This window comes from Pygocentrus nattereri, chromosome 13 (assembly GCF_015220715.1).
Source record: "Pygocentrus nattereri isolate fPygNat1 chromosome 13, fPygNat1.pri, whole genome shotgun sequence".
Taxonomy (NCBI): domain Eukaryota; kingdom Metazoa; phylum Chordata; class Actinopteri; order Characiformes; family Serrasalmidae; genus Pygocentrus; species Pygocentrus nattereri.
Window position 1 is genome coordinate 7,739,906 of NC_051223.1, and position 25,509 is coordinate 7,765,414.

General features: G+C 39.6%; 1 protein-coding gene across 5 annotated transcripts in view; it reads left to right on the forward strand.

Annotated features, from left to right (window-relative positions):
- The window catches only part of mpp2b (membrane protein, palmitoylated 2b (MAGUK p55 subfamily member 2)), an 82,333-nt gene extending 66,662 nt beyond the window's left edge, over positions 1-15,671 (forward strand). For 4 of the 5 annotated variants that reach the window (XM_017682074.2, XM_037544399.1, XM_017682071.2 and 1 more), the window contains 7 exons: positions 3,425-3,556; positions 5,625-5,727; positions 9,232-9,300; positions 11,468-11,629; positions 11,726-11,928; positions 13,558-13,686; positions 14,633-15,671. In XM_017682074.2, coding sequence (XP_017537563.1) covers positions 3,425-3,556; positions 5,625-5,727; positions 9,232-9,300; positions 11,468-11,629; positions 11,726-11,928; positions 13,558-13,686; positions 14,633-14,809 — 975 coding nt within the window. In that variant the 3' untranslated portion in view covers positions 14,810-15,671. The remainder of the gene's footprint in view (positions 1-3,424; positions 3,557-5,624; positions 5,728-9,231; positions 9,301-11,467; positions 11,630-11,725; positions 11,929-13,557; positions 13,687-14,632) is intronic. The other variant, XM_017682072.2, reaches the window with a different exon arrangement.
- Positions 15,672-25,509: the final 9,838 nt, after the last annotated feature.

Sequence of the window (25,509 nt, forward strand, 5' to 3'; positions counted from 1 at the left end):
GGCTTGAGCTTGACCCGAGTCGACCCAGTGCCAGGCTTAGCTAATTCCTTCCAACTCCTGCATTATTATGTATATGTCTGTATGGTATACCATCCACTTTACTAGAAACCCCTATCTTGATCTCGATTGCTGGGATCAGACTAAACAATATTTTTATCTTTCATGATGGTCACAGTGTCAGATTAGGCAATCACAGGGCCATAAATTAGTACCGTGTCTTGGTCAGGAGACTAGCAGTGCTACAACAAAGACACCGACCAATCAGAAGAGCTGTGGCTGTGTTCACATTACCAGGTTGAAGTGGCACAAGCCCTAGTGTGACTCAGATCTGATGTTTTCAGGGCTGTGTGGACACAAATCTGATCTTTTCAAATCTGACCTGAGACACTTTCATACATGGTCCTAGATGGGATATGCACCAGATTTGTGGCCATGCGACCTTGATGTGACACTCAGACCAGAATTCATGTGCTTTTTCTCCACTGCGTATGCACCATCATTTAGTGTTACTCTGGCAGCAGTGCCAAACAGAAGTTAAAGCCTGTAAACGGTGGAAAAGCAGCTCCTCACCCTTTTCTCCTTCATCTGGCTCTAATAATGAAGCTGAGAGCTGATCAGAGTTAATGATCTTCTCAGCGAAGCTTGTTCTGCTCGTTAGTTTGTGCTGATGATGCAGTGATTCAGTCACGTGACGTTATTGAGTAGGATGAGCTCATGAGAGTCATTTCAGGATGCTGGTTCATCAAAATTAATGTCAAATTTGAATCACTTACCTAAACGAGTGTGAACCATTGAGTCAGAGAGATCGTATTTGAGCCAAAAATCGGATTTGAACAATGAGACTTGTAATGTGAGTGTAGACTCTGTGTGATGCTGGCCTTTTTGTGTTTTGAAAAGAAAAAGAAAAGAGAGAAAAAGTATAGTAGAGCCGTTCCTGAGTGTCACGAAGAGGACAGCATGGGCTGTTTATCCTTCAAAAAGGTAACAAACATGTTAACCTATCAAGAACATTATTTAAATGTAGCTACCAGGTTCGCTGTAGGTAAACCTGGCAAACAAAAAATACTGACATGCTGGACTTTTTGTTTTGGTGTCTTGGGACTTCCGGGGCACCTCACTGCTGTTCTTTGATGATTTCTCCCGCTTATGGTTCCTGACACACATGTCCAGGCCCGACGCGGTCATCTGCCACAAAAGAAAGTCAGTCCACTCAGCTGCCATCTTGGCAACGCTACCAGGTAGTTATATCCACTCATACAAGATGAGACAGCTGTCTCTCTGAATAAGGAAAGACCTAAAAAATTCTTGTTTCGAGAACAGATTTGACATCACTGATGAAACCTGACAAATGTCTCTTAAATAGGTTCTAGCATTTGGGTTAACATAATGCACAAAAACACTGTGTAACCAAGGGAAGCTTTTCCCGTTTGTGGCTTAATCAGCAAGCTGATTGGCTGAAGGGCAGAACTTTCTATGGAAAATTTAGGGAGTAGAATGCATAGCTGACACGGTGTATTGCTAACTCTGATTTTACTTTGGCAGATATTAGAAGAAAATCATGAAAATGAATACAAAGAGGTTTGAAGTCTGTGGCTAATGTCACACACTGGACAAATAGTGCATTAATTTGGTGCAGAAACCAGAACTTGCATAGGAGTCTTGCCCAAGGACTCTTACTCATATAGTATAGGCTGCTTATCCAAGCAGGGGACGGAACCCCTGAAGTGTTACCCACTACACCATCCAACCACTATCTTAACGTCTTGCTAATCCTAAATCCTTTCAGCTGTCAAGCACACTGTACTTAAAGGGCTGTGTTACCTTATTAAAATCAGTTTTGAGCTCCATAGTTTCTTTTTCTTTAATGTCTGAAATATCTGTTTGTTTTATGAAAATATAATTAAAACTGCTTGGGGGAAATTTTCTACACACTATTGCCTTAGTGCAGTGCTTCATAGCAACATTGCACTGGAGTACGGGGGGGCCATGGTTGCCATGGTGACAAGATTTTGGCTATTGCACTCCCTTGCTCCCATCCTTCCTTCCATCTCCCCTCGTTTTTTTTTTTTTTTTTTTTTTTTCTGCTTCTCTTCCTCTCCCCTCCCTGCTGACAGCCTTCTGCCCGGCACAAACGTTGTTCGATTCTGTTTAGCCACTGCACACTGAAGCACATTGAGACTGTGGGAGAGTGTATCTGTGGACATTAATGTGTAAAGGTGTGTTTATAGCTAATAGTGTGTGTATATGTGGTGATGTACAGACCAGTGGTTTAGCCAGAGTCTCATTTTAGGAGGGTCTGGTTACAGGTTGAGGGGAGCAGGCTGCAAGTGTGAAAAGGGGCTAAATCATGGAACAGTTATTTTTCTTGCTTTTTTATTTAGAAGAGTTTGCCATAGTACACCGGGTATAACATGACCACCTCCTTGTTTCTACGCTCATTGTCCATTTTGTCAGCTCCTTTTACTGTATAGGTGCACTTTGTAGTTCTACAGTTATAGACTGTAGTCCGTCTGTTTCTCTGATACTTTGTTACCACCTTTCACCCTGTTCTATGGACCCTCACAGAGCAGGTACTATTTGGGTGGTGGATCATTCTCAGCACTGCAGTAACACTGATGTGGTGGTGGATCAGATCAGACACAGCAGTGCTGCTGGAGTTTTTAAACACCTCAGTGTCACTGCTGGACTCAGAATAGTCCACCAACCAAAAATATCCAGTCAATAGTGTCCTGTGGGCAGCGTCCTGTGACCACTGATGAAGGACTAGAGGATGACCAACACAAACTGTGTAGCAGTGGAGATGCTGTCTTCACTGACTTTACATCTACAAGGTGGACTGACCAGGTAGGAGTGTCTAATAGAGTGGACAGTGAGTGGACACAGTGTTTAAAACCTCCAGCAGCACTGCTGTGTCTGATCCACTCAGACCAGCACAACACACACTAACATACCACCACCAACGTCAGTGTTACTGCAGTGCTGAGAATGATCCACCACCCAAACAGTACCTGCACTGTGAGGGTCCATGGTCGTCCTGACCACTGAAGAACTACAAAGTGCAGCTATACAGTAAGTTGAGCTAAACAAATGGACAATGAGCGTAGAAACAAGGAGGTGGTCATAATGTTAGGCCTGATCGGTGTGTGTAAACATTGTTAAAGTTTCCAGCCATGCTGTTCACTCCATAGTCTGTACAGTCCATAGGCAGAAACTGCAAAAGTCTGTAGGCTTGGCTGCTAGATGAGGTAGCGTAGGCCACCAAGGCCCCTCCATAGTCTCACCCCTGGCACACATGGGTGACAAAGGAATAAATGAGCAGTGAGGCATAACAGGTTCTGGTGATTTATGCTCTGTGATGTATAAAAATGCTAATCAGGTTCAGTTTGATCTCGATCTTTGAGTTTATGTGTGGTTGTCTTCTCAGGCCTTTGTGAAGTGCCACTTTGACTACGACCCGGCTCATGACAACCTGATCCCCTGTAAAGAGGCCGGCCTTCGGTTCAGTAGTGGAGACATCCTGCAGATCTTCAACCAGGAGGACCCCAACTGGTGGCAGGTCTGTATGTGTATACAGCTCTGTGCTGCCCTTCCTTTATTTAATATCCTGTCAAAACGACCATTAAAAACGAGGTATTCACTTTCGTCTTTCAAAACTGAGAGGAGAAAATCGAACCGCTTCAGATCTGAAAACATCCACAGGTGTTTCCGTCCATCCTTCCACTGTGAGAAGATGACTCAGTGCTGTGGGTCTGAAAGGATGTGTAGTTGTTCAAGAAGAACCTCACTGAGAAAAGGAAATGGACACATCAAACAAAGAAGCTGAACAATGGACTGACAACCCCAGAGTACTTCGCCTGTTAGAAGCAGAAAATGCTAAACCAACTTCTAAGACTGAACTTTAAAGATGTGGAAAAATATCCCCTCAGATTTCTTTGAAAGACTGAAAGCGAGTCTCCTGAAAAGAATGCTGTTGTTTTTCTTAGAAACAGAAGTTTGTCTCTGATAAGTAAATGTTATGATCCACTTTCTCTCCCCTAAACTGTGCGGTAGCTGCAGTGATTGCACACACACACACACACACACACACACAAACAAACACACAGCCGTTTGTGCGCGCTACAGCCAGTTCTAGTGTGACTGTGTGTTGTGGTGGCTCCAGTAAGTAGCACAGATGAGGATTTCTTATCACTCCACACATTACAGTCAATTTCATTACAATTATCAGTTCTTGCTGTACTGAATCACAGATCACTCTTTATGTTGATATAAGTAGGAGTGAGCTATCCAGTGCAAGCTAATATTGCAGGTAGTCAATCAAACACTGTCCACTGTTTGAATCTGAGTGAGAGTAGATAGCTGTTGTCGGCCCACCCTCTCCAGCTATAACAACTCTTCAGGGAAGGCTTTCCACAATGGTTAGGAGTGTGATTATGGGAATTTTTTGACCATTCTTCCAGAAGCACATTTGTGAGGTCAGACACTGATTTTGGACGAGAAGGCCTGGCTCGCAGTCTCCGCTCTAATTCATCCCAAAGGTGTTCTGTCGGGTTGAGGTCAGGACTCTGTGCAGGCCAGTCAAGTTCTTCCACACCAAACTCGCTCATCCATGTCTTTATGGACCTGCTTTGTGCATCGGTGCGCAGTCATGTTGGAACAGGAAGGGGCCGTCCCCAAACTGTTCCCACAAAGTTGGGAGCATGAAACTGTCCAAAATCTCTTGGTGCTGAAGCATTAAGAGTTCCTTTCACTGGAACTAAGGGGCCAAGCCCAACTCCTGAAATACAACCCCACACTATAATCCCCCCTCCACCAAACTTTACAATCACTTCCACTTTGTTATAATCCCACTGACAGTTGACTGTGGAATATTTAGTAGTGAGGAAATTTCACGACTGGACTTGTTGCACAAGTGGCGTCCGACCACGGTACCACGCTGGAATTCACTGAGCTCCTGAGAGCGACCCATTCTCTCACTAATGTCTGTAGAAGCAGTCTGCAGGCCTAGGGGCTTGGTTTTATACACCTGTGGACATGGAAGTGATTGGAACACCTGAACTCAATGATTTGTATCCGTGAGTGAATACTTTTGGAAATATAATGTATGGTGAGAAAAAATGGGTAGGGGGTGCTGGTCTTATTGGGTGCCCAGCACCCCTAAATCTCTGATCTTAGAATTGCCCCAGGTGTATTTAATGGCCGTTTCGACTAGAAATTCTCGGACTTTTGCACAGTACTGTGCGTATGTGACAGAGAGTAACGTGTGGTACCTCCTTTAGCAGTAGTGTCCTCACGTTATTTATGTTAGCCCCTCTTTAAAACATCAGTTTGTATATTCGTTGTCATTGGTTAATTGGTTAACACTGTCACTGACTTGGTCCATTATGGAGAAAGTAAGCGAAGGGTTCCCTTAGCTTATTTTGTACCTGCATTTATCATTTTGTGAAATGGGCATTGTCCCTCAATTCACACAAACTGGTAAACATTGACGTTTTTACAATTAAGAAGAAACCCTTTTTGATTAAATGTGTAATGTGTGGTCAACAAAACAATCGCCAATGTTCTTTTGGGTCCACAAACTTTCGATGGTGGTGTTGAATTTTGCTGCATCTCTGTTTGTGCTGCAGGCGTGTCATCTGGAGGGCGGCAGTGCTGGACTGATCCCCAGCCAGCTGCTGGAGGAGAAGAGGAAGGCCTTCGTGAAGAGAGATCTGGAGCTCAACACTGCAGGTACGAGCACAACACTGCTTTCATCTGACCACTAGATCCATCTCCACTGGTGGTCAGAAAGAACTGCTCAAACAGTGTTGATCACTGATACATGGCAACAAATGAATGCAAACATAATAGACTAAGAGTAGGTGCAACCAGTGGTGGTTTTAAATGATCTAAAGCATTGGTCCCCGTGTTGAAGGAGGTGAGGATTTTGGTCTTCATGTATGCTCATCAAGAATTTTAATTCTTAGTAACAGAGGTGTTGACTCAAGTCATATGACTTGGAGTCATGAATTTGATGATTTGAGATTCAACTCGACAAAGTCGAGAAAGACTCACGAGTCGTGATTTTGACTTGAACACCAGTGATTCTGACTGGACTTGAGATCCGCTTCCTCAAATGTCTCTTACCGTGTTTATGCTTGGCGTATTTTATTGTGAAATACAAGAGAAGCGTTGAAGTTCAAGTTCGCCTCTGTAAGCTAGAAATAAGCGAAGCATCAAGAGCAACAAGCCCAGCTCAGCTCTTAATCTCTTACTGGAGAAAGTTCTGATCACACTGATCATTTTCCTCATGATAGGAAAACAAAAGAAGCACAGCTTCTCTGTTTGAACAGTTTCTTCTGTTTCTGGAGGTAAAACAACCACAGCATTCAGTTAACATAAAGTTAACTTTATTTGCCTGCTTCTTATTTGAATTTTCCTTTCCACCTTAAATGGTGGAGCAGTGGAAAGGAAAATTCAAATTTTGCTTTTCTGTAAACTTAGTTCAGCTTGTTCGCTTCGGTTTCTGTTGTCTAAATTCAATTCAGACTTGTGGCTGTTTTTAGTTTGCTGAGCTACGCAGGTTTTTTGTTTTGATCCTTCAGGCACAGAACAACAATCCCAATGCTCCCAAAAGTCACGAAAAATTATATTCATATATATATATATATATATATATATATATATATATAATTTTTTTCCCCCAAATTAAGTTTAGTAGTACTTTGAAAATGATCTTAATGGTAATTGCATACCATGGATTTTGTAATTTTTTGGGAAGGGTAATAAATAAATAAAGAAATGAATGAATAAATCAATAAAATACACACTACTAACATGCAGTCATTACAGGGTTGTCCTACTGTTACCCTTATTTTTGGTGTTCATTCAAGTGGCTTTACTTGCATTTAGGTTGCTTTAGCATGAATTAGGCTAGTTAGCATCAGTAGCCTTAATTGATTGCTGATGAAGATAAGCCACATTATTAGCTTAGCCACAATGAGAAGTTTTTGCGACAGGCTAAAAAGCTTATAGACAACAGTGTGTCATACAGTATTAGAAATATTTTTATTAGAGATTACTAAACAGCTCCACACAGTTTTAGACGAGCGTGAGGTGATTTAGGCGTGCAGTTAGCAACACGCTACTCAGTGCTGTTTAATCAGTGCAAGCTATATTAGCCTCGCTGCTTCAATGTACAGCTAAAGAAGCAAACTTCAGACGCCAGGGCCGAGTCCTATTTCTTATTTTTACCCCTACCCCTTGTTTTTAAGTGTCACCTTGCACCTCGCAACTGAGTCACAAATGGGACCCTCAAAGAAAACACCACTTCATTAACAGGCCGCTAGCACTGCTCCGTAACTGGAAACTTAGCTAACTAGCTACCCAGACGTTAGCATAGTACTAGTGGTTTTTTTTATGCTTGTTATGAAGAAAAGACCCGTAATATATTGAAACGACATCAAACTAAGATAAAACAGTGGTTATCGTAATCTTTAACAGAGAACATTCTCACATTTGTGGGTTTCTTTGGTCTCTTGTGCTCCATCCTGCTGGTTTTTCTTTTTTTCTCGTGTCACTCAGTTTGGAGTCTCTGAAAAACCTCCATTTGGAGGGTCATGTAGCCCCAACACTTCACCCCACCCCTCCATCTCAATAAGACTCAGGACACCCCTAGACGTGAACACAAAAAACGGAGGGCGAAGGGCTCAGTTGTAGGGGTGAGGAGGAAAATGGGATTGGGCCCAGATGTGTCTTTGCCGGTCCTGTCATTTGTGTTAAGGGGAAAACGTTGCATTTAATTTTGAATAATCTTTTTTGCAAAACTGGTGAGAGCGAATGCAGCGGGAAATAAACACGAGCACAGCGCTGAACGAGGCCTCGCCAAGCTCATTAATCCTTTGACTGACTGTCACATCAGCACAGCTGCAACTTCTGCCTCATGCTAATGCCGATCCTGGTGTGGCTCCTTCTTGATGCTCCAGAATCAAAAATAACACATTGAACATTCGCTCAACCTCAAAGCCTGTGACACTAACGCTGCTCTATTTTGTGGGGCGACTGCTTTATGAAGCGGATGCTCATTAGGACGGCTGTTCGTTTGTCATGATGTCATTTCAATGAATGAAAAGCTAACATCGGCCTCTACTGGCACATGTGTGCAAGCTCAAGTTGATGTTAAGGTATTAAAGACCGTCCATCCTTTCATTACCGTATAGGTACGTTATATATACAATCTTTAAAAAGATGGTTCTTTGAGGGTTCTTTAGTATAGAAAATGGTTCTGTTTAGGACCATGAGTTTCATATAGAACTATTTCATGCTTTGGATGGTCAAAAGGTTCTTCAGGTTGATGGAGAATGTCGTATGTGGTTTGGTTTAGCACCAAAAAGGGTTCTGTTATTATTACGATGTCAAGCTTGTAACAATGGCAGAACCCTTTTTGATGCTATATATAAACATTTTCAAAAAGGTTCTATATAGAACCATATACAACACATTCTCCATCAGTCTGAAGGACCACTTCATCATGCAGAGAACCCTTCAAGTATGAAATAGTTATATATAGATTTAAATGTATTTTCTTTACTGTAGAACCCTTGAAGAACCATCTTTATTAAGAGTGTAGGTGTTCACTTGCAGATTTTAACCCATTGTCGCTGCACGTTATCAGCCTCTTTCTACTACATTCATTGGTCTGTTCTGACCACAGAGCAAGACCAGCATAGCGCTGTTGTTAGAAGAAAACCTCGTATTTCCGTTTTTGTCGTTTTTCAGTTTTTGACATAATTCGAAAATACCTGTTGCCCTTTACACTGTCTTTAAATTTCATGACAAAAGAAATGACCCACAATGGCTTGGAAAGACGTCTGGTTCCATTGACTTACATTAACAGTAAAGTGTGTTTTTTTTCCTTCTCCTGTAAACTTAACATTTTCGAGATATGAGGTTTTCTTCCGACAGCAGTGATGTTTTGTGTTTTGGATGCTGGTCAACCAGCATCACCACATCTGCATTAGACCAGCATAAATGAGCCAGTTTAGCTTAGCCTAGAGCAGCTCTGTGGTCAGAAACTGACAAATGATGATGTGCTGGAGGATGCCTACACAAATTATGATCAACCAGTGGGCTACAAGTCATAAAATATGGGTTTCTAATAAAGTGGCCAGTATATTATTATATTGTGTTACTTTTTAAAATTACTACTACTATCATTACTGTCTGTATTACCTGAGTCTGTGCTGATGTCTGCAGGACCTCTGTGTGCAGGCATGGGTGGGAAGAAGAAGAAGAAAATGATGTACCTGACCACCAAAAATGCAGGTAACTCTTGTGTGCTATCTGGCTGTCCTTGCTCCTTGTCTTTCTGTCCTCCAGTGTCTTCTCCGCTGTCATTGAGTTCAGGCTGCTGTTTGTGCTGTCTGTGTTTGAGAGCTGGCCGATGCTGCTAGCACTGCAAAACCATGTTGTTTTGTCTTCCACCATGTGACTACCGGATACTGACCAGTGACCACTTGTAGAGTGCTAATAGACCTCTGAAGTCTGTAGTCAGTGTCAGGCCTGTATTAGGAACTCCGGGTCTAAGTAGGTTTTCTCTATGGGAAAAATGAATGCCGTTTTTGAAAATCGCCGCTATGACAAAGAAAAATGTTGGAAACCCTGATGCATTTTGTTCTGTGTCCTGAAAGTCAAGAGGTTCTTTGATTTATAAGGGCGTTTAGTAGCCAGAATGCATTAATATCTATACCCATGCTAAAAGCAAGCAAACTCGTATTTCTCTGACAAACTAAAAAGTTTGCACATTGTCCACTGAGGAGAAAATACTTTTTGATGACCAGCCCTCATCAGCATCCAGTGCAACAGACTAGCTATAGTTGTAGCTCATCTGAAGAGGCACTTATTTCTCAGTTATTCGCTGTTTGGGCCTGGGCCTATGTAGAAATATTGAGCACAATATTTTCATGTTAAAAAATCTCAATTGTTGATGATACCTCCCACCCAACAGACATGGTTCACAGCAGCTTTTACCAGCTTTCTCTTTTTTTAGTTTATATGCCTTTTACATAAACTTTTTAAATGAAAATCTTTAATAAAAATCAGATATTAAATAATATAATACTGAGTAACCCAGCATCTTTTGAAAAAAATCACATCACCTTTTGTTTAATAGATGTTATTGCAGATGATGGTGACTTCCATGCTAATAGTCCTCCCTACTGGTGGAACTTCAAACTGCAAACTCTAAATGAGTGACTTCCAAAACTGGCCCATGTGATTTACCTAATAAATTGAGGAGTTTTCCGCTGTTATAACGGTTTCACTCTGGAGTTGCTGCAGATGCTATTGGAAAAAATGTTGTCTTATTTTTTTACAGTTTTTGTAATTTGTATCAAAACCACCAAAAAATTTTTCTGGTCAACATGCAGATCAGAGTAACTTTCCCTTCTTTTCAGGGTTTAAGGGCTGAAGTTAGCTGCTATCCAGTCACTTTAGTTTGGTAGTTTTACCAAGTCACACTGAAGCTAGTCGAAGTTGCACGTCAACATTTTTTCGGTTCCCTGAACTAAAGCTAAGTCTCCTAGAGTGCATGTCCACACACTTGTTAAAGGGACATAAACTCCAATTTCCTATTCCCCCAATTTCTTAATACATTTACAAACTATTTAACAGTAAATTAGTCCTCTCTACTTCTTGATCAGTTTCCCAACAAGGCAGCTATCATCTTTTAAGCATCGTCATCAGGTTACTTGTCTGTAATTGATGATTGCGTCACCCTAAACTCTTGTGGATTCATAAATATCAAAAGTAGTCAGAATACATATTCCTGTTTGACACTATTCTATAACAAAACCAGCTACTTAAACTGTACTAAAACGTCACTACCACGTTTGACAAGCTTGCAGGTTTGCATGGGTTATTTTGGTGAGGTTTCCAGTCTTATGATGTCAGCAGTAGTTTAGCTTGCATGATGATATGGCAAGGTACGGAAAATACTCTGTAAAATAAAAATTTGTTATATAAAATATAACAAAAGCAGCTTTCGACCATTTCCACTCACCACAGGGAGCAATAGCATTGATATTCAAATGATGACATGATGGCTATGCTTACCAGCTTCATACAAGCAGTTTTTGGGGAGGTAATCAGAACTAAATCAACAAGTTGCAAACTAACAAAAGCTACAGCTTGGTGGAGCTCCAGTTCCCTTCAAGATCCTCCAATGCATTAAGAATCCACAGAGAGTGAGAGGCTTCAGTCATAGAGGAGTTGAACTATTGACTGTATATATGATGTATGTGATATATACTCTCAATGGTTTGAACATGCAGCCACTGTTGCTCTCACTGGATGTCAGTTCTGGGTTTATACCATGAAAGTAGTTATTTGCTTGTTTCATTTTTTAAGGTTATGGCAAATTGTGATTTATTTATTTTTCACAACAAAAGTAAATGTGCATTATAGCGAGAGCGAGGTTTGTTTGCTTGCTCAGAGTTCGACAGGCATGAGCTGCGGATCTATGAGGAGGTGGCGAAGGTACCTCCGTTCAGGAGGAAGACTCTGGTACTGATTGGAGCTCAGGGAGTGGGCCGGCGTAGCCTGAAGAACAAACTGCTGGTGTCAGAACCACACCGCTATGGAACCACAACACCCTGTGAGTGTCCACCCACAAAAATACACATCTGCAAAGTCAGAGTTGGGCTTCTACTTCATAAAGCCGTGACGGTTTCTTTACTTGCTGTGTCCACAGACACATCTCGCAAGCCTAAAGTGGACGAGAAGGAGGGGCAGATGTATCTCTTCATGTCTCGAAGTGAAATGGAGGCGGACATTAAAAACGGCCGTTTCCTGGAGCATGGGGAGTACGACAGCAATCTGTACGGCACCAAAATCAACTCCATTCATGAAGTGGTGGACTTGGGAAAAGTCTGCATCCTGGACGTCAACCCACAGGTGCTGTCCCTTACCATGACATTGTGTTGATTGGGCAGAAATCAGCTTATCTTCTTATCAGATTCATTAGGGTTATTCGACTTAATGCTGCACCGACCGCTCGCCTTGAGATCTGCTGGCTTACGTGGGGTTCTGCCAGTAAAGCTATCTGGCTTGATGGCTCTCTTTTCAGCTCTTCCCCCCCAAACTGATACCAGCCTACATCTCTCTGACTGCTAATACAAGACGCTGTTCATCACAAACAAGTCCAGTGACTCTGAATGGCAGCTCATTAGCACCACCTGTTGGACAGAAACTGTGAATGGAACCTTGAAAGTGATAGTGTGGCCCAAAATCGAGTTTACACAATTTACCCCTTACCCAAGATGTAGCCGGTCAGCCAAGACATATTGTATTTTTGATGATTAAAGTTTGCTTCCTTAATTTTACACTGTAGCTACGAGGCTTATGTAGCTAAGAAGCAATGGAATCTTACACTCACTTGCCACTTTATTAGGTACACATTGCTAGTAAAAGGTTGGACTCCCTTTTGCCTTCAGAACTGCCTTAATTCTTCATGTCATACTTTCAACAAGGTGTTGGAAACATTCTTCAGAGATTTTGCCCATTCTCCTCTGACCTCTCACATCAACAAGGCATTTTCGGCCACCCAACTGCCGTTCACTGGATATTTCTTCTTTTTCGGACCGTTCTCTGTAAACCCTAGAGATGGTTGTGCGTGAAAATCCCAGTAGATCAGCAGTTCCTGAAAAACTCAGACCGGCCCGTCTGGCACCAACAACCACGCCACGTTCAAAGTCACTTTAATCACCTTTCTTCCCCGTTCTGTCTGCACTTCAGCACGTTGTCTTGACCACCTGTACATGCCTAAATGCGTTGAGTTGTGGCCATGCGATTGGCTGATTAGCTATTTGTGTTAACACTCAACTGAACTGTACCTAATAAAGTGGCCTCTGAGTGTATACTCCACCAGTTAGCATGCAACCTGCATGCTTAAGTTATTACACAGTTGCCTCAAAGCACATTGGGTTGTGAAGGGAGAATTCCACCGATTCTTCAAAATGTCTGCAAAATGCTGTAGTTGAAGTGGTTGATTGTAGAGTCTCAGATTTCTGTCTTTACAGTGGTGGTGAATGGAACCAGGGATCACTATGACTACAACACAAATATAGACATTTTATTACTATCCAAACCACCAGTCTTCTAAGTTTATATATGGAATGTTGCTGATGGTAAAATAGTGAAAAATATGAAAAATAAGTTTTCTTTGGGGATGTATTTTGCCTTGCAGCACCCTGCATATATCTCTCTACAAAGAATGCACTACAAAAATGTTTTAGGCCAAAACTTCATACACATAAAACAACGTCCAAGGCATCAGGCAGTGAATTCAAAAGCATTTAGAGGTGGACATCTGGTTCCTATCACCATTCTCTAGAACTCAGCATTTCACACCAAACCACTTTGAATGGCTTTGTCTACATATTAACCATGTAATTATAGAGAACATTTTCTAAAATACAGCTAAAGAGTTTCTAATAGTGATTCTCCACTGTCATCTATGAAAGAGCTTTTTGAGCAGGACTAAAGCTAGCCTTAACTGCATGTGTAATTGCTGTGGTTTTGCAGGCTCTCAAAGTCCTCAGGACGTCAGAGTTTCTCCCGTACGTTGTGTTCATCGAAGCTCCTGACTTTGAGGTTCTGAAGGACATGAACAGATCTGCTATTGAGGCTGGTGTCATCACCAAACAACTCACAGTAAGTTTGGTTTTCTAGGGTTGCTTTTCATGTACATAGACACATATGGAATTTCTGTCTGACACAGGTTATAAAAGGACATTGCAGAAGGTCCCTTATTATAAACCTGTAGCTTTGTATGGTTTGTGTTAGCTATCTTCTATATATGCACACCGACCGGCCACTTCATATTAAACCCCTCTCGGTTTCTACACTCATTGTCCATTTTATCAGCTCCACCTACTATATAGGTGCACTTTGTGGTCCTGTAAAAGCCCCGTTTCACCCTGTGCTTGAATGGTGAGGACCCCCCACAGGACCAACACAGAGCAGGTACTATTTGGGTGGTGGATCATTCTCAGCACTGCAGTAACCCTGATGTGGTGGTGGTGTGTTAGTGTGTGTTGTGCTGGTCTGAGTGGATGAGACACAGCAGTGCTGCTGGAGTTTTTAAACACCTCAGTGTCACTGCTGGACTCAGAACTAGAGGATGACCAACACAGCCTGTGCAGCAGCAGATGAGTTGTTGTCACTGATATTACATCTACAAGGTGGACCAACAAGGTAGTTGTATCTAATTGAGTGGACAGTGAGTGGACACAGGGTCTAAAAGTTCCAGCAGCACTGCTGTGTCTGATTTACTCAGACCAGCACAACACACACTAACACACCACCACATCAGTGTCACTGTGGTGTTGATTATGACCCACCAACCAAATAATACCTACTCTGTGGGGGTCCTGACCACTGAAGAAGAGGGTAACAAAGTATCAGAGAAACAGATGGACTACAGTCTGTAACTGTAGAACTATAAAGTGCTCCTGTGTGGTCAGTGGAGCTGATCAAATGGACAACAAGTGTTGAAATAAGTAAATAAATCCATATATAAGCTCCCATTCTGAACAGCTTGGCATGTATGGCTGTAAACACTGAATCTTGTATTTTCTCTCTCTCACTTTCTTTGCAGGACTCGGAACTTAAGCGGACAGTAGATGAGAGCGAGAGGATCCAGAGGGCCTACGGTCATTATTTTGACCTCACTATTGTTAACGATAACCTGGACGGAGCGTATCGCAGCCTGAAGGTGGCGCTAGAGAGACTGAGCACAGATCAGCAGTGGGTGCCTGTGAACTGGGTTTTCTGAGTCAGGTTCAGGTGAGACAGGAAAGATCAGAGACTTTCAGCAGACTGAAGGCCTCGAAGGGATCCTTCATATGAGTGAGTGACATAATTATGTACAGCCTGGTTGGTTTTAATAAACAGCAAACAAGAGAATTTGCGCTACTAGAAATACTTTCAGATGTTTGGTAGTAGGACAGGACATCACTGAGGCCCTATGTGTTCTCCTATATGAACATTTGGCCTCAATAGCAAGCAGTGCGATGCGTGGGAGCCAAGCAGTTTACCTCACGTAAGTTGTTGCACAAAGACTGCTGAAAGGGTACTATAAAGAATATTTATTACTCTGTACAGAGAAGAACAAATCAGATATACTCGTGCGTCCGTTTGAAGGTGTGGTAGATATTCGGGACTGAACAATACTGTACATGTTGGTCGTCAACACTGTATATTTGTACAGATGCTGTGATCTGAAAATACTGTTTTAGCACTTGTGGCTTTAATTTTGGCAAATAAAAAAAATGTAGGTTTGAGATGATGAAGATGGAATAGGAGAAAACGACGTGTCCCTGTTGGGAAATACTCTTGTACATGTTGTGATTTAGATTTATTTCATGCCGACTGTAAATAACTAGAGATTATCTAACATTGACGAATGGTACTTAGTACAAACGTGCTTTTCATTTACTAGAGAAAAACAAGGTAGCAATAAGTGTCTTGCGAGTTCAGCCAATCGTCCCTTTTTCGTTATTTGATACCCAAGCCAAAGGGAACCACAGAAAAGAACATGCTTTTTTCAGATTACTTCGGTTTCATTTGGTTGTATTTTGGTGAGTGAGAAAAGTCATAATCTAGTCATGAGTCTAATAAACTTGAATATTCTGAAATAGGTTATTGATCAGTTCTTAGCTTTTTTTATATATAAGAATCTGCTGTTGTTCCTGTTTCCCTGCTGTGTTTCTGGACTTGTCCTTATTTCTCGTTCAGTTCTAATACAAGTGTAAATTACATCCTGATTCTAGATCTGCTTTTTAAGGTGGTTTTCACAAGCATGAAACTCGAGTTATGATGACCTGAACTATTTTCATCAGCTAGAAAATCATCATGACCTCCAGGCGATGTGCTGAATCTGTAGATGCTCATTTCTGACAGGTAGAGAAAAAAAAATTGCATCAATACTTTTCCTGATTTGTTTACCTTCTGTGTTGAAACAATGAGTTTTCTCACATTTATATACTGTGCCAAAATAATGAAATTTTCTCAAAATGTTGACTTAATATCTTAAAACGTAAATCAGAATTTTGACTATCTCGAAATAATTATAATTTTCAAGAGAAAATTAATGAGTGAATTTTCTTTGTTTTGAGTTATTATGTCAATATAATGAATGACTTTTCCTGAATTTTTTGACTTATTATGACAAAATAATGACAGTTTGGTATGGTATCTCAAAATTTTGTCTTAAAAACTATAAAAAGTATAAATATCAAAACTATGAGGAAAAATGACATTTTTTCAAAATAGTATGTCAAATTTTTGATATACTGCTGTTAGAAACAGATTTTTTTTTCTCCTCTGTCCGACAGAAATAAGCTTCCATAAGAGTTTCTTCAAATGCAGGTGTTTAATGCCCTTATAATTACAGTGAGGACTGACCACTGGACATCATTTGACTGATGAAAGACAATAGGAGGTGCGGATTTATGAGTTTCTCACAGATAAAGCATCAATATTTAGAAGTAACTCGGAGATCTATAATGTCAGACATCTCTCATGTGACAGCAATTTCTGAGATTTGAATGGGTGCGTGCTGTCATGCAGGGGTGGGGAATTGCTGTTCAACTCATCTGTTCATTGCTAGGTTTAGTAGGCGTGTTATATAAGAGAGTTCACCTCTGGCCCGCAGCACCTCCGCCTCTACTATCAGCTTTGCAGACACTGCTAAACTAGCAGTAGCAGGTTGCTGAGCTTTATTACAGGTTGACTAAAACAGAAATGCAAAACCCTGTTGCGCTAAAATGCTAGAATTCTTTAGTTAAGATTTCTAGTATTTAAGTTTAAGTTGAGTTTTGAAAGTGTAACACAACTGACAATTGCTTCAGTCAGTAATGCGCTGTTGAACTTAACTAAACTACTAGAGTCTTGATTTGATGTTTCACCAATAAAATTTAATTAAAATATCAAATCTAATATTAAAAACAAAATATCACAGATCTCTAATTTACAGCATCATCAGTACATTTCTGGCTAGATTTCATGACTCTGCAGCTGCAAATGCCCTAATAAAGAATTATATTAATTATTAATTAATTATTAAGAAATACAATTATGTTTAATTTCTGTTTATATATATATATATATATATATATATATATATATATATATATATATATATATATATATATATATATATATACACACACACACACTCACCAGCCACTTTATTAGGTACACCTTGCTAGGAAATGGTTGGACCCCCTTTTCCCTTCAGAACTGCCTTAATTCTTTGTGGCACTTTCAACAAGGTGTTGGAAACGTTCCTCAGAGATTTTGGGTGGTTATTTGAGTTACTGTTGCCTTTCTATCATCTGGAACCAGTCTGCCCATTCTCCTCTGACCTCTCACATCAACAAGGCATTTTCGTCCACACAACTGCTGTGCATGGAATGACCCCCTGAACGGACCATATGAATATGGACTTTACTCTTTTTTTGAAAATTTAAATTTTATTCATTTACTTTTTGTGAAGAAAGTTTAACATCTGTTAAGTTTTATCACTCAAGTTACCAACTGTAATTAATTTATTCAAATTTTGGCTTAGTATGTCACGATGTCTAGAAAGTATAGCAGACATAGCAAAAAATATAGAAAAAATGTATCATTCAATTCATTATTTTTGTGAAAATAACTCGTCATCAGAATTCATCCGTCATTAAATCAAATCAAATATTATGCTAAATTAAGATAGTATTTCTATTCATTATTTTCTTGCACTATTTGGCATTATTTAGTATGTTGCAATTTCACATTAGTATTTTTACGTTTATATATTTGTAATTAATTTGACTTCTACTCTAACAAAAACTCCTTCAGGTTGTCAGAGTTCTAAAAGTTTTTATGGTCGGCTCCAGATCATGTGCTGATTTCTGTAACACTGATAAAAGTTAATCTGTAGGTTCAATTCATCTGTAGTTGTACTACTTTCAACCAGCGAATCTTTATGATGGGTAATAAACTGAACTTACTCAGATGTTACTGCACGTACCTTTGGTAAATGATCAATTGCAATCTTTATAATAATTACCAAGGCAAAGTTTCCTCATCATCGCTGGTAAAGTCTCGTTGGGCCTTTCTCCAACCTTCAGGCAGAGCCTGCCGTTCGTGACGTTACCCTTTTATTTGCAACACAGACATAATACAAAGTTGTAAAGTGCATTTGTATCAAGTACATAAACAAAGGCAAGACATAATCCAAGGACTATACAGAGGCACATTTGAATAATTTGAAGAGTAACTGTAAACTTTTTACATAGACATCACACAGTGTTCCCTCAACATAGTACAAAACTATAAATCTATGCATTAAAATGCCTGTGAACTCAGACATTTGCAGGCTTTTGTGTTCATTATGGCTTTTCGCTGGAAGATTCTGATGTTGGTTAATCATCATAATGGAAGCTTTGTTCTGGTTCTGAAGGTGAGGACAAACTGAAATGGTTTGCTGAACCTGCTGGGATCTCCAGCTGTGAGTATGCTGGTGGTGGTCCATCAGGAATGCTTAGTTTCTGCTGGAAATGGAAAAAATAAAAAAGTGTGAACATTTATTGATAAATGAACCCACACTGTTGCTAACTGTACTGCCATCAGTTGATGAATGATCTCCACCAGGCAGTGTATTATTAAACAGCATGTAAATCGGGAAGAGACGGTGGACTGGCTGTGCTTTTTAGACTATTTTAAAGTGTCTGTGTTGTTTGTTCCTATTCTCTCAACTTTTCGATGCCTAACCTAGGAGTCGCAACCCAAAAGTTAAGAAGAGCTATTTTGTCTTTTAAATAAAAATCAAACCACCTGGGAGCCACAACATTTTACATCCATTTTACTTTCTTGGCTGCAAGTATAGCTCAGTATGCGCTAATATGCTAATATAGGCTTTTCTCGCATCTCCAGCAGGAAACTTTTCCTCAAAAGTGGAAGTTTCCTGTAAAATGTCTCTCAGCGTTCAACTTTTTGTGAGGCTGAAGTTGCTTCTCATTCACCAGATTCTTGTTCAAATGTTCCTGTTCCACCTTAAATGGTGCCTGAGGCGCTAGCTGCCAGATTTAAGGAACAGGACAAGTAGAATGAGAAGCTGATGAATTATTCTCCTGAACTCTGGATCTTTTACGTGTAATTTTATGACATTTCCTTTTAAATTAGTTTTATGGATTTTGTTTTAAGAAATTCTATTCTAAGTAGAATCTTAAAGCTCTTCTTTTATGAACTTTTTATGAAATTTGTCTGTAAGGCACCCCTTAATTGACCTTGTGCTATAAAAAAAAATATATATATATATATATAATATATATATAATTATTATTATTTATTATTTATAAGGGCTAGACAGCATAATGCAAACAAGATCATGCTGCCTGGTCCATCACTAGGCCTCCCATTGGCATCACTAATCGACCAGTCAGTATGATCACATTTGCATTATACTAGCCAATAAAGTAACTGCGTAAACAAAGCAAGTTCTACTCATCTGCATCAGTGCTACCTGTTGTGCAAGTCATTTCAGGTCAAAATGGCCATTAAGTTCAAGTTATGCATATTCATGAGATATTGGAAGAGGTTAGAGATAGACAACTTGAAAAAGAATGGAGAAAAAAACAGGATCATTCGAAAATTATTAAAAGCTACATAGAAAATAGGACTCCTAGCAACCGCCTGGAAGACCTGGTAGAAACCAAAACTGCCTCCCTCAGCACTTAAACAGCATTTAAAGCTTTCATCTTTGACATAGAAGAGATAATCAAGCTGCTGATATTCTCAGGACAGTGGATTAACCACCACAGAGTCCAGACCTCAACATCATTACACCAGTAAGTGATAAACCAATTTCTAAGATTGAACTTTGGAGGCGAGTCTGCAGATTCTTTGAGAAACTGAAAGTGAGTCTCCTGAAAAGAATGGAAGCTGGAATGAAGTTAAAGAGTGACACTGAAAACCTTGATGTTATATTTAGTTTGTGGCTTTTTCCATTTTAACTGGAAATAAAAGAAAAGTGGTATCTGACTTTTGCTCAGGGCCTTACTGGGTTTCCAGTAGATGGTCATTACCTCTGAGTACAGTGGAGGGGGGTCGAGGGAATCGTATGAAGGAGGTGCATATGGGTCCACACTCGCTACTGAGTCTTCATCAGAGCTATAATCTTCTACAGCATTAATAGAGATGGGAATAACATAGATCGGGGTCTCTAAGTGCTCATCGTTGTTTGTTGTTCTCGAAAAGCAACACTTCCAGCAGGCTTTCAGTATGACCAATAGGATGCAGATGAAAATTGGTATCATGATGATCCTGGACAATATGGGAAAGAAACCTTAAGTCACATCTATTCGAGAACTCAGAAGAATCAAAACTAAGTAGTTAAGGCTCATAATGGAAATCCACAAAAACAACAGCAGGAACGTTCCTCAAGAGAAAAGTGTCAAAATAATGTCTAAATTATGACTTAAATAAATTAATAATGACTCAATAATGAAATATTGATACTTGGGGTTCTTTGTATCTGACCTTGTCCTTCCCACCCAAATTATTGGAGTACTGACTGTTTTCTTTCTCAGGCATATATTATATTTAATGGGGAAAATGTCTGCATAATTTATTGAGCATAAACAGTCATTCAGGATGGTTTGGTGTGAAATGGTTGATTGTAAAGATTTCTATGAATCGAAGTGGTGGTGAATGGAACCAGGGGTCCCCATGGCTACAACAGGAATATAGCCATTTTATTTACTGTCTAGAACCACCAGTCTTGTGAGTTTAATATGGATGTTGATGGTAAAATTAAAATGCGAAGTCTTCTGTTAGGACTATTTTGCCTTACAACACCCTGTGGTATCGCTCCGCCATCAATAGATAAAAAATACATTTTAGGCTAAATACATGCCTCAAAACTACCATAAAAGTGTCTTGGGCATCAGACCATGTATAATTATCATTATATGTTAACATTTTATAGTAGTAATTCACATAAAGTTTGTGAGGGAGCTTTTAGAGGTGGACGTCTGGCTCACAACCACTGTGAACAGTTCTGACTCAGCAACCTTCTCTAGAACTTCCTCACTTTATACCACTCTGAAATGTTAACACCTTAATGGTTTATTAACAACATGTATGATCTTCACTAAATAGTTTTTACAAAATGTAAATAAATATAGTTCAATTAGAAAGACATAGTTCCTCTAAGCTGCTTTCTTTTTTTAAATTTGATTTCATTCTTCTTTCATACTTCAATCTATTCACAGATATTGGTTGAATGATCTTAGGCTGTCAGTTAAAAGATAAAGGGGTAGCCTGTTAAGGAAGTGATTGTTCATGCTAATTTTAGATTGTTTAGTTCTCTAGCAGTTGATATACTTGGTTCTTTTGTTGTGCAGGACGGGGCTCAGAACTGCCCGGGCTGTGTGTTGTTGTAGTGAGCTAGAGAGCCAGAGTCAGAACTGTTTCTCCCAGTGAAGTTGGTGGACGTAAAGCTGCTGTGTGCTCTGAACACACACTCCAGGCTGCCTAAGCTTCCTCTGAGAACCCCAAGTCACACTCTGTATAAATTAAGTAGTACAGTATATGGCAGCATCAGCACCCTGCTGGAAAACCAGCATCCAAAGCACAACATATTTCTCTCATATTTTACTCTAATGTATTTCAGGTTTATGTGCAATTATATGTCCTGCTACTGTAACACTGGATCTATCTATCCGTCTTTCTGTTTGTCTGTCTATCTATTTATCTAGCTACCTCTTGGTCTATCTATCTATCTATCTATCTATCTATCTATCTATCTATCTATCTATCTATCTATCTATCTATCTATCTATCTGTCTGTCTGTCTGTCTGTCTGTCTGTCAATCTGTCTGTCTGTGTCTATCTATCTATCTATCTATCTATCTATCTATCTATCTATCTATCTATCTATCTATGTATGTGTGTCTGTCTGTCTGTCTGTCTGTCTGTCAGTCAGTCAGTCAGTAGTTAAGCTGTGGAAAGATTAGCCCTGAAAACCATGTACAAGCAAGCATAGCAAGAAATCAAATTTCTTATATTTGCTCTTATGATCATTTTGAATTCATAAAGTCTTGCTTGCTGAAAATCCAAGTGGGTCATTCTCCATTTGGAGTGTAAATACAGGTTTAAAAATCTATTTCTTTCATCCCAAAACTAAATAATCTTAATATGTCCATTAACATCTCCTATCATCATATACGCTTAATTCAAGCATGTTTTACAGTCACTGGTGTCGTATGAAGGAGGTGTAACACGAGTGACGGTGACTCCGGTGACATTCTGGTTAAAACTGAGGATTCTGTAAATTCGCTGACTCGCTAATGATTAGCTGACCTTGTGTATTTAAAATCAGTAAAAAAGTGATGTACGACATTATTTTGACAAAATTTTAGTTAACCAGCTATTAAAGCACTTAACACCAGTGACACAGAAGTTCTGAGCTGCCTGATAAATAGTTAATAAATGAATTAGTGAGAAGTGTGTCTCGCCTTCTTAGGCCTCGAGATGCTTTGTCTCTGATGAGCCTCGGCCCAAAGAGGCAGTTTAATAGAGCTGAACATACTGCGTTAGAATGTAAAACAATAATTTCTTAAATAAAAAACAGATTTTTAAATGTAGTCTAATAATAATTTCATACAAAGTCCTGAGTTAAACCTCTTAAAAATATTGTTTTATATTAAAAATGTCTTCTCAAATGTTGAAAAGTGGTTTTGTGAGGAGCTGCTTTACAGATGCAGAGCGACTATGAAACAGGATAAAAAAAAGTCAAATCGGAGAATCATAAAGGGAAAATATTATTTAACTGTGTAAATGTACTGACTTTTGGAACTGAGCCTCATATTTTAAGCACTGGAAATGGAGAATGACCCAAATACTAAACTTAAAGGTACTTATTACATTGCTTCACATCCATTATGCAGCATTTGGAACCTGTATTGCTTACTTTTATGCCGGCCAAAAAACTGTAAAACAGTCACAGTACAGTACTGTAATAACCCTAGACAAACCTAAACTAGTGAGCATTAGTATCATAATTTTAATATTAGAGTGCAGACCACTAAGCCCAAATAGGCCTGTTGATTATTGAAAGTTGTATACTAATCACTGTATCTGACATACTTTCAAAATACATGTAAAAAAATTTGGAGCTTACTTTATATAGTTATATTCCATTTTTCCAGCAGATGCTTTTTACCTACGAAAGAGAAAAACAGACAAAATGTATTAAAAGACAGAGTTTACTTTCCAGGATAACTTGAAACACTGAAGTCAGTGTGCATGAACCTGATGTTTCCTTTTGAGAATCGATTCTCACATAAAAATATTGATGTTTTATGAAGTCCTGAAACAAAAATGATCCTCAATGTCTGCCACTTTTCAATATAGAAATCACAGATTTCTCCATTTTAAGTGCGTTTTTAAAAGATCCAGCACCGGTAGAAGGATACTCACCTTTGTATTACACGTAACTGGTTCACTCAAACCACATTCTAGCAAGTCATTATTAACAAAAAAATCATACTTACTGTAAATCAAGGGGTGAAGGGATGGTCACAAACACCTAAGTAGATTTTAAGAAAGCTGACAGTGTAACTGCTTCTGACACATGCAATTGAAGTTGTCTCAATATGGCAGTTATGTCTCTGGCACCCAGTGAAGGACTTTGAACGGGTCACTGACGTAGAGAAATTACTGATGGGGAAAGCTCAAGAAGTCCCAGACGACTTCCCTTTCAACCTAATTTCTACTTGGTTGGAGGTGCCAGCAAGTTACAGGACATACTGTAAAACCCATATATTGTTGGCTTTGAGGATGTCTAGCCAAATAATGCTAAGATCATTGTGTTCTTCCTTTGTTCCACCTGTTCTTGCATCATTTTTGTAATACAACATTCTGGTAACCAAATTGACATATACAGTACATACAGACTTACATGTGCATTCTCTATACCCCAGTACTGTATTTTGTGTTTCATCAGCTTTTTTATGTGTACTCTACCATGTCAGAGTGCGTATTAATGCACCCAATAGTCCGATCATAATCAGATTTCTACAGTTATCAGATTATTCAAGTGGTCATGTAAACACCATACTCCAATCTGGAAGTCCGATTAAGAAATTGGATAAAGAGGCTGGATTTTACCTCAGTAGTCAGATTTCTCATTGCATGTGAACCGCGGTGCTGGAAATAAGCGAGCAGCGTTGCCCACAAGCCACAGCAAAACACTGAAACCAAACAAGAAATGAAGGATTTAAATATTCTTCATCTTCTAGATGATGTGTGTTCATATTTTCAGGTAAACTGGTGCAATGTTAAAAGAAAACAAAAAAACGGCATTAAGTTTGAGTTTTACGTTACATTTACGTCACGTCTTCAGTGAGTTTACTGACTGGTTGCGAAGCAGAAATCTGATTACTGACTCATGTAGACGTAGAGTTTCCCCATTATCTTATTACTCAAGTGCAGGTAAATGCCTTGATTGCATTACTGACAAAATCTGATTTTCCGCAGTTATTGGATTATGAAGAGCATGTAAACACACTCATTAAAGTTGAATCTAATCAAGCGAGTAACTGGAATGTGAAAGAAGTGGTTTTTGCAGCAGGAACACACAGTCTGACAAAAGGTGGTGCACATAAAGCGCATAATGAATAATACAGTGCAAGAAGACACTCCCATTGGAGGGGATATATCAGATTATCTGCGCTTTGTATCTTGGCCAGGACTGCGTTGCAAAAAGGATTTTTAATCTTAAAAGGGACTCACTGGGACACAAAGTACCAGTACCGTGGCTCACTTCACCAAAACAGCACAACAAACATGAATGATTATTAAATGGGGGCATTTGCAAGGTTGCTTAGCCCTCTTTAATTTTCCGCAATTACAGAATTCAAGGTCCAAGTCTAATGATCACAGGTGACTTCTGGGTCACAGTATGTTGTAATCAGTAGTGACCTGGTAGCCAGGAATATTAATAAAGTGATAACTCACGTAGGCCTCTAGCTGCACTGCTCCATTGTGGACTATTCTGGCTTATTAGGCTCCTAGACATCCGGCGTTACCCAATATTAGCCATTCACTAGGATTGTTGAAGTTACTTTATAAACATGAATACATGGCGAGAAAGTCCTTATAGGAAAGTCAGTTCACTCAGTGGCCGTCTTGGCAATGCCAGTTATTTCTAGCCAAGGAATTGCAACCCAAATGTTGAGAAGAGCCATTTTATCCTTTCATTTTATGTCCATTTCATCTGGGCGGTAAACGTGTCTCAGTATGTGCTGATGTTCTAGTATAGGATAAAAAATATTGATGAGATGTGAAAAAACACAGAGTGATTTTTCTCTGCTTTAAGCTTTAGCTCAGCTATAGCTGCTTTTCTCTCATCTCTGGCAGGAAACGTTCCACAAAAGTAGAAGTTTCTAGTAAAACCTCTCAGTGTTCGTCTTTTTGCGAGGCTGA